Genomic DNA, 9764 nt, shown 5'->3' with positions numbered 1-9764 from the left:
ATAGTCTCTAAGGGATTCGTTCCTGCCTTGATGAAGGTTCATCAACGAGGCTGAACTCTTAGCGTGGGTCTTGCTCCCAATAAACTGGCCTATGAAAGCTCGGCTCAAATCTCCAAACGAGGATATAGAGTTAGGGGGTAGTCGACTATACCAGTGTGTTAGTATTGGTGTCCTAGAGACAATACTATTGTGTTCTATTGTAGACATTTATGGATTATGTTATATTAATTATTGAATAAATATTTATTATGTCTTTATTTACTGCGTAATAAATTGAAAGCATAATAAATGTCCTTGGAATATTATATGTAATTCTATATCTCTAAGTACGTGACTTAGAAATGAGATTATGAGAATAATATCAATATTCCTAAATGTCCCTAGTCGAGTATTATTGTTAAGGGACAATAATGATGCATTAAGACTAGTATGTTTGTTGACTGATGATCACATCTCATTGATCATAGGTATAGTGATGCTAAAGTCAAGAACATAAGTGCATGTATCGACACATGGCACTGGAATGACCCACCGTGAGATTTGTTCTTGCATAATTATAAGGTTGAGTGGATGATCAAGGATAAAAGATATTAATTAAATTAATTGTCAGAAATTAATTTAATTAATGGACATGCGATATCTTAAACATGGGGAATTTATAAGCAATTAATATGGGAGCCGAATTAAATAATTAATTTACGGAATTAGGAAAGGTAGTGCAAATATTAGTTCTTTAGTGGATAGAATTAATATTTAATGACATTGGGCCTGGCCCGGAATGTCATTGGAAGGCCTGACCTAATGATCCATGATCCCTGCTGTAGCCTATATATATTCTCGTTCTCCTAAAGCTGAAAGACACACCAAAACGAATTAATCCTAGAGTCAGAGAGAGGCAGACGTTTTTCTCAAGGAGAAAGCTAGGGTTTTGGGTTTTCGGAGCTTGAAGGAGAGGCACACCTTGGGAGATCGAAGGCCACACTTCGTCCAAGGAGAATCCAGGAATATGATAAGTGGTATTTATACACACTTATAGGCCTTCATTTCCACTTAAATTGGTTGGTTGTACTTAAGTGTTTAGTGTCTTTTGATGTGTTTTTAGTGTTTTTCTGTGCAGGTCACGAGTTGAGGTGATGAAGTGATTTTCTATCATTTTAGGTTGTTTTTGGTGCATTATTTGCAAGAATAGAGAATTGTGGATTCATCACGACTTGGGATTTTGTGGGTACATCTTCTACAAACCCTCACGAGAGCACACTCGTCCACTAGAGCTATCTAGGGGTTTAAAGGGCTTGTTGCATGTGCTAAATGCAACCGTGATCACCTACGGAAGTGGTACTAGAGCGAGGAAGGACATGCACGCGAGAACGAGCTGAACACGAAGCAACAGGGCTGCCATGACAGACAGTAGCGCGCCCGCGCTACTTGTTAGCGCGCCCAGCAGAAGTGTCCCGGGCCGATTTTTCTAGCTTTTCTGACGGATTTTCGCAGCGGTCGAGGCCCGGTTGACTTGGTCAATGTAATTTAATTTCTCGTGTGTAAAACCCTAGCCTCGTAGAAGTAGTTTTTAGTAGAGAACAATATCGTAGTTTCAGATTAATCATTCAAGCACATTATCAGTTTTGTATTGGATCGTTCTTCGCGAAGAAGTGACAGTTCGAGCGAGATCGTGAACATCAAATCTGTAACGTTGTGTTCTTTATTATTAATTCAAGTACTTTTATTCCGTTTAATTCTCGTCTTTTATTTATCATGTTTTCGTTAGAACCCATGATGTCGATTAGTTCGATTATGAACTAACCGCCTTCATGGGATTCTAATGGATTTATCGATGTAGTCTAGTAACGAATATTAATTGCTTGATTTTGTGACGTAAGTTGATTTCTTTGCATGAGCCGTGCTTATTTCTTCTTAGGAGCGTAGCTAACTTCTAAGTTGTTTGTTAATTCTTTCTGAAGCGAGAGTGGATGATTGAATTTAGAACTATGCCATGTAAACATAGGATTATGTGAATGAAACATAATTTGTGGTAGACTTGAACTATTTTTATCACCCTGTGTAATCACGATAGACGACCTGCTATTAAACCTCTCTGCTTACACTACCGCTATAGAGATATAGGGTCTGAGCTTTGTTGGTGTCCATGAGATTTCTGTCTTAATTGCGGATTTTGATTGGTATGATATGTGTGCAACGAGAGTTGGCATGTATTACTTTCGTGTTGTCTGATTAGGATCAACAGTTGCATGTTAATCAGTAGTTTCAATTCTAGATGAATTCGATAATGAAGTTAGAATCCCATGTGTTTTCCTATTCTGAATTTGATTAGTAATTTTAGTTATTAGTATAAAAGAAACCATCTTTGTTAATTGTCTTGGCAGTGATAATTGATCATACATTGTTGCATAGGTGCGTATTCTTAATTCACCAGTCTCTGTGGGATCGAACTTAATATATTACTTGTGATCACGTGCGCTTGCGTGTAGATTTTTGCGAACAAGTTTTTGGCGCCGCTGCCGGGGACTCGCTGTTAATTAATTAGTTTATGTACTTGTCATCAGTGTGCATTAAAATTCACTAACTAGGATTCTATTCTCTTATCACTTTTCTTCTTTTCTTTAATTCAGGTACTTGGATCGCGTTTATGCTAACACATTCTAAGGTTCATAAGGAAGCAATGAATTCATCTTTTTCGTCTGATTCTGAAACAATGGATTATGCTAGGACAGCAGTTGGTGAGGCATCACGTGGATTTTCTCGGTTGAAAATCAATGATAATCAAGCTGACACAATTGAGCCAGCGGTATCAGCCAGTGGTATTCGAATCAAGCCATCAATCATTCTAAAGCTGCAGGATACTATTCAATTTGGGGGATCTGTTCTTGAGGACCCAAACTTGCATCTAAGGAATTTCGAGAAATTCATTATTGCATTGGATTTCAATATCGGACCTAAGGACCTGGTGAAGCTGAGACTCTTTCCATTCACACTACGTGATGTAGCACGATCGTGGTTTATCTCTCTCTCGGCAAGCACTACTAATAGCTGGAACAAGATGGAGAAAATATTCTGCACAAGGTTTTATCCTCTAATTAAAGTAGCAGCTATTAAAAACACTGAAAGTAAATTCTCTCAATTCTCGGGAGAATATCTTTGTTTAGCTTGGGACCGGTTCAAGAAGATTCTCGAAAATCTTAATGAAGATGACATGCCTCCTGGAATGGCAATCCATTATTTCTACAGGGGTCTTAATGATCAATGTAGAGCAGAGTTAGACGTGGCAGCTGGAGGAAACTTGTGGAGTAAAAGCTTCGATGATGCTTACGAACTGATAGAGAACCTAGCTGCTGCTGAGCACAGAGACCTAAAGTGGAAAATTCCAAAAGAGGAAGAATCAGAGAATGATGAAGCGGTCGAAGTCACTCAGGAAATTCAGATGACTAATTGGCACAGAATTAGAGCTCACTCAAACTCAATTCCTAATGCATGTGGAGACACTTGTCCTCTACTCTCTAGCAGTGCGAGTAGCCAATCTGTAATTCAATCACCTGCTGATTAAACATTGAACGAAGTACAGTACCGAAGGATAATCCGGCGTATTGACGCGGTGGAAGAACGAATTGGTCGCTTTGCTGATATATTAACAGATTCTCTTGCTGAAGCATTCTTGGCATTAGATGTTAATGTTACTTGGGATTCGTTTGGTTATGGAACGAGGTATCCTCCACAGGATACTTCATCGGAATCAGATTAATTCTGGACTTCACGTCGAGCTAACGACGTTAAACAAGCGCTTCGTGGGAGGCAACCCACGCATTAGAACCATTTTGTACCGTTGTAAACCTCAAAAACACAAAAATCGAAAAATTTTGGCCCCGGGTGTCAGACACTAGCGCGCCCGCGCTAGTGTCCAGCGCGCCCGCGCTAAAGTGAACAGCGCGCCCGCGCTACACTTAGCGCGGCCGCGCTACTGACTGCCCAGGAGTCCGAAATTTCTCCCAAAAATATTTTATTTTCGTTTTTAAAAGCCCACAATCCTAATTTTGCATGCCTAGCCCGAAATATATCCTCTATAACCCTAACTCAGCTCTCATATCCTTATATAAACACAAAACCCATCTCCAATTCCCATTATAATTCTATAAACCCTAATTATATATACACATCCATACACACAACTACCTCCAAATCTCTCAAACCCACTACACACAAAACTCTTGCAACTCTAAACCTCTACCAATGGCACCCAAAAGAGCCCGAAGATCACAAGGACCAAGCACCCAAGCCCCTACATCTAGCGATTCTTCCTCGATGGGTGAGGTCGAGTTCACCTCCGATGGTGCACGAACCGAGTTTCAACGGCTTATGAATAAGTCGATAGTTAAGGAGAGGGGATTCCTACCCACGGCGGAAGATGGTGAGCTTTTGAATATGATTCAAGAACGGGGTTGGGAGTCTTTTTGTGAGGCTCCGGAGGCGGTTCCCTTGGCTATTATTCGAGAGTTTTATGCTAATGCCAAGGAGAATCGCGATGGATTCACGGTGGTGCGGGGAATCCGTGTGGATTATAGTGCGGAGGCGATCCGTAGAATGATTGGGGGGCGTGCCAAGCGCCGTAATGAAGAAGATTGGGTTGTAGAGAGGATCGGGCGTGCCAAACGCCGGTTTGATGATGATCCGGTTGATCTTGAGCGGTTGGTGTATGATATGTGTGTGCCGGACACGACTTGGAAGATGACTGCACCTCCTTTGCCGGCACATGTTTCGTTTCCTGCAGCCGCGTTAAACCGGTATGCGAAGGCATTGGTATGCCAAGACAGGGTCTCCACCCCACTGACGGGGTCTCCACCCCATTCTAATGAGAGAAAAAGCCCAAATTGCCTATTCTCGATCCATTTGAAGGCCCGATTGCTGTGGGACTTAAATAAAAGCTCAAGGGAGAAGTCTAATAACCTAGAAACATTCGGAGAGCACGTGACGGCTACGAAGAAGATCTAGTTTTCATAATTTCATCTTTGTAATTCTTCGAAGTAGGCGTTGTTATGGATCAAAAATCGAGGGGTGAGCTTCGTGCTTTTTGACTGATCTCGCGAGTCGGTACTCAGACGGGTCCTCACGAGGTGCCTACGTATCTTCGGCGGGGTGAAGAATCAAGTCAAAAAACGTAGTTCTGTTTTGGAGGGGTAGAGCCCTTTATATAGATGTCTCAGGGTTAGAGACTGATTAGAAGTAGGATCCCTGGTGTTTGTGTCCTAGTAGAAATAGGTATTTGAGTCAGAGATAGGATAGGACTGATCTCTAATCCTTATCTTGAGCTACTGGAGGTTATCTAGGACTCTAGATAGTTATCCACGAAATTCAGAGTTCTTGTAGGACTCTCGGAGTCCTGGACTCGTCAGTCAGACTCCTAGTAGGACTAGGATTCGAGTTCTGGGCCCTGACCGGGCTGGGGGCTCGTGCCTTGAGTTTGGGCAGCCCATGTTTCTCAAACATGGATGCCCAACGGGCTTTTTATAACCTCAATCTGCTAGCCACGAATTTTGGGTGATAAACCCAGAATCCGGGCCTTATATTCTGGCCTTTAATCAGACCCGGGCTCAAAATAACCCAATAATTTTTTGGGCCAATTCCAGACCCATATCATTTGCCCCCAACTTTGGGTAAGTTTCGTAGAAACTTTTCTAAAGTTTTAGAGCATTTTAGACTACTTCTCTAGCCTATTACGAGTAAAGTCAGCCACCTGGGCCGATTCTGGACTTTCCTCAGTCGATCCGAGGCATTTTGGGGAACATCAAGTGTTCGGAGGCGCTTTCCGAGCATTTAAGGGGCTCTTCTAGGGCACTCGACCTCGCCCAGGTCGATTTAGGGCGCATTGGGCGCCCAGGTCGACGCTGGCGCGCACCTCGGGCGCTCATGGGCGTTCGACCTCGCCCAGGTCGATTAAGAGCGTTTTGGGCGCCCAGGTCGACCGCTGGCACGCTCCTTGGGCGCACCTCGGGCGCTCTCGGGCGTTTCGTGTTTTTTGACATCGATATTGATTTTCGACCTCACCCAGGTCGATTTAGGGTGTCTTAGGTGCCCAGGTCGACGCTGGTGTGGTCCTCAGGCGCAGCTCGGGCGCTCTTGACGCTTTTGGAGCGCTTAGAGGGCGCTCCTAGGGCGCTTCTAAGGCGCTCTCGAGCGTTGGGGGTTTTTTAACATCCAAGTTGATTGTCGACCTCACCCAGGTCGATTTAGGGCGCATTGGGTGCCCAGGTCGACGCTGGTGAGGTCCTCAGGCGCACCTCGGGCGCTCTTGGCGCTCTTGCGGCGCTCAGAGGGCGCTACTGGGGCGCTTCTAAGGCGCTCTTGAGCGTTGGGTGTTTTTTTAGCACCCAAGTCAATTTTCGACCTCGCCCAGGTTGATTTAGGGCGTCCTTGGTGCCCAGGTCGACACTGGTGAGGTCCTCAGGCGCACCTCGGGCGCTCATGGCGCTCCTGGGGCGCTCATAGGGCGCTCCCAGGGCGCTTCTTGGGCGCTCTCGAGCGTTGGGTTTTTTTTTAATACCCAAGTTAATTGTCGACCTCACCCAGGTTGATTTAGGGCGTTTTGGGTGCCCAGGTCGACATTGGTGAGGTCCTCAGGCGCACCTCGAGCGCTCATGGCGCTCCTGGGGCGCTCATAGGGCGCTCCCAGGGCGCTGCTTGGGCGCTCTCGAACGTTGGGTGTTTTTTAACACAAAAGTTCATTTTCGACCTCACCCAGGTCGATTTAGGGCGTCCTTGGTGCCCAGGTCAACACTGGTGAGGTCCTCAGGCGCACCTCGGGCGCTCATGGCGCTCCTGGGGCGCTCATAGGGCGCTCCAAGGGCGCTTCTTGGGCGCTCTCGAGCGTTGGGTGTTTTTTAACACCCAAGTTCATTTTCGACCTCACCCAAGTCGATTTAGGGCGTCCTTGGTGCCCAGGTCGACACTGGTGAGGTCCTCAGGCGCACCTCGGGCGCTCATGGCGCTCATAGGGCGCTTCTTGGGCGCTCTCGAGCGTTGGGTGTTTTTTAACACCCAAGTTTATTTTCGACCTCACCCAGGTCGATTTAGGGCGTTTTAGGTGCCCAGGTCGACCATGGTGAGGTTCTCAATCGCTTCTCGGGCATTCTTGGAGCGCCTGGGGCGCTCATAGGGCGCTCCCCAGGCGCTTCTAGGGCGCTCTCGGGCGTAATCATGTTTGATTATGATAGACCTAGTTCAGGTTGATTTAAGAGTTTAGAAGGCTTTTAAAGCCAAGACTCGCTGTGTCGAGTTAGCTTATTGTCTAATCGAGACTAGTCTTTTATTTGTTAAGTCAAACAATAATCACTCAAGCATATCATAGGTCAATCTCTTAGCTAAGTCTAAGCCACGACATGTGTTTTAGGGGCCCTTTCTAGGCTTATTCTATAATGAAGTTATATTAGGGTTTCTCAGGCTAAAGCTTGGAAGGATCAAGCTGAGGGCCACAGAAAGACCATAGAACCCCTGTTTCGAGTTGATTAATTCGTTGTAGATAAACAAATACTCAAGGAAAACATTGAAACATTAGATAAGGAACAATCCTAGAGAAATTTTATTGAAACTATAGTAGAAGAGATAAATAACTGAAATCAACAAAGTTTAAAACTAAATGACAATGGTCTATCAGACCTTATTCAATGGTTATCTACTTACTAAGACAATCAAACATAATAAATCTTGAAGTTGGTGGCGTGCCAACTCCTTGGAACCTTGACTCCATCCAGGGTCTGAAAGTTGTACGAGTCGCGACTAGTGACACCACTGTTTTGGCTCCATAAGCTAACTGAAAGACTTCAAGTCTTGAGTCTCCACAGACTTTTAAGTTCTTGATTCTCAGAGTTCTAGCTAGTCCAAGGCACGCCAATAAGGCTTCACATTCAGCCTCGTTATTTGTGGCCGGGAAATCTTGCTTTGTAGAAAACTCAATGACGAACCCATCAGGGGTTTGGAGCACAAGCCCTGCACCATTTGTTTTTGAAACTTCGTCAAAAAGCTCATTAAGTTTCTCCTCTTCTTCGGGTTCCTCTACCCTACTCTCCTGCCCCCCGACTTCCTGGTTGTCAATGGTGCATTTAAGTAGGAAGTCATCCAGAGCTTGAGCTTTGATTGCCACCCGTGGCTTGTATCGAATGTCGAAATTTTCAAGCTCTACTGCCCACTTAATCAATCTTCCACTAGCCTTCGGGCTATGCATTATGATCCTAAGGGGTTGGTCAGTCAAGACTTCGATCTTATTTGTCCTCAGGACTCTGAAAGCCTCTCTCAGGCGCTCAAGGTGATCAGCTTTCTTCAAGCTCTTCACTAGCATATCATTGACATAGACCTCCACGGTCTTCTCATTTAGATGCTTAAACATCTTATTAGCTAAGTGCCGATACGTGGCTCTTGCATTCTTAAGATCAAACGCCATAACCTTTTCTGGTTTACCTCAATACAAGGAGATGGGAACCAATTCCTTAATTGATAGAACCTGCCCCCCGACTCCCCCGAGTTTCAAGGCTGCAACATAACAACTCCTGGCCATTTTCTGGTCTCCTTTTTCTTCTCCTACCCCGTTTCTTGTGGGGAACTTGATTTTCAAGTGATATATGGATGCTATGGCTTTAAAAGCATGCATCCCTGTCCTTCCTAGGATAGCGTTGTAGGTTGATGAGGCCTTAATGACCATAAAGTTCAACACATAAGTGGCCTGTCGTGGCTCCGCTCCCATGGTCACTGGTAATTGGATCATTCCTTCAATCTTGGATTCTACTCCGTTGAAACCATAGATCGGCATGTTGGACGGTGTCAACTGTGAATCAGCATACCCCATCTTTTGATAAGCAACATAGAAGAGGATGTCTACAGAAGCTCCATTATCAACAAGAACCCTCTTAATAGATGAGTTTCCAATAACGGGAGTTATGACCAACGGGTCGTCATGGGGGAACTTCACCCCTTCTAGATCAGAATCATCAAAGGTTAACGCAATCTCGGTCTTGGCCCTCTTCGGGGGTTCTCCAACGATACACATCACTTCACGAGCATAAGCTTTTCATGAGTTACTAGACAAGCCTGCTGCAGTCGGTCCTCCAGAGATCATATTGATCACGGGCCCTCGAGGCTCGGTTCTCCTATCATGATCATCATTGTCCCTATCGCGACTATCATTGTCATGGGATTCCTATCTGCATCCCTAGTATACCTGGACAACTTGCCTTTCCGGATCAAAAACTCAATCTCATCCTTCAACTGCCGACAATCATCGGTCTTATGTCCTGTATCCTTATGAAACCTGCAATACAAGTCCTTGTTTCTTTTTTCGGGGTCAGTCCTAATTGGCTTCGGCCATCGAACTCCTCCCCCTTTCTCAATTTCCATCTGAATCTGACTCCTGGGGGCATTCAGCCTTGCATACTCAATGAACCTCGGTCCTGATTGCTTCTTAGTGGGTGACTTTTCACCATCTTCCCTTTTCAAATACTTGTTATCAGCATCATATTCAGTATCGTTCCCACGCTTCTTAGAGTCCGTGGTAGGTCCTTGGTTATTCTGGGATTTTCTCATGCTTTCTTCCGCCTTAATATACTTCCCGGCTCTCTCCTGGAGCTCATTCATATTTTCAGGGGCCCTCTTGGCTAGGGATCGGCGGAAATTATCATCCGTGGTTCCTTGCTGTAGGGCAATCATGGCTACTTTCTGGTCTAAATCCGGGACCTTAAGCGCCTCCTTAGTGAACCTATTCATATAGTCTC

General features: G+C 44.9%; 1 protein-coding gene across 1 annotated transcript; it reads right to left on the bottom strand.

Annotated features, from left to right (window-relative positions):
• Window positions 1–9117: 9117 nt before the first annotated feature.
• Window positions 9118–9756, bottom strand: LOC135151447 (uncharacterized). The gene has a single exon (XM_064089896.1). The coding sequence runs from the start codon at window positions 9754–9756 to the stop codon at window positions 9118–9120; it is 639 nt and encodes a 212-aa protein (XP_063945966.1).
• Window positions 9757–9764: the final 8 nt, after the last annotated feature.

The sequence above is a fragment of the Daucus carota genome, chromosome 3 (assembly GCF_001625215.2).
Source record: "Daucus carota subsp. sativus chromosome 3, DH1 v3.0, whole genome shotgun sequence".
Taxonomy (NCBI): domain Eukaryota; kingdom Viridiplantae; phylum Streptophyta; class Magnoliopsida; order Apiales; family Apiaceae; genus Daucus; species Daucus carota.
This window is presented reverse-complemented; position numbering and strand designations above follow the sequence as displayed.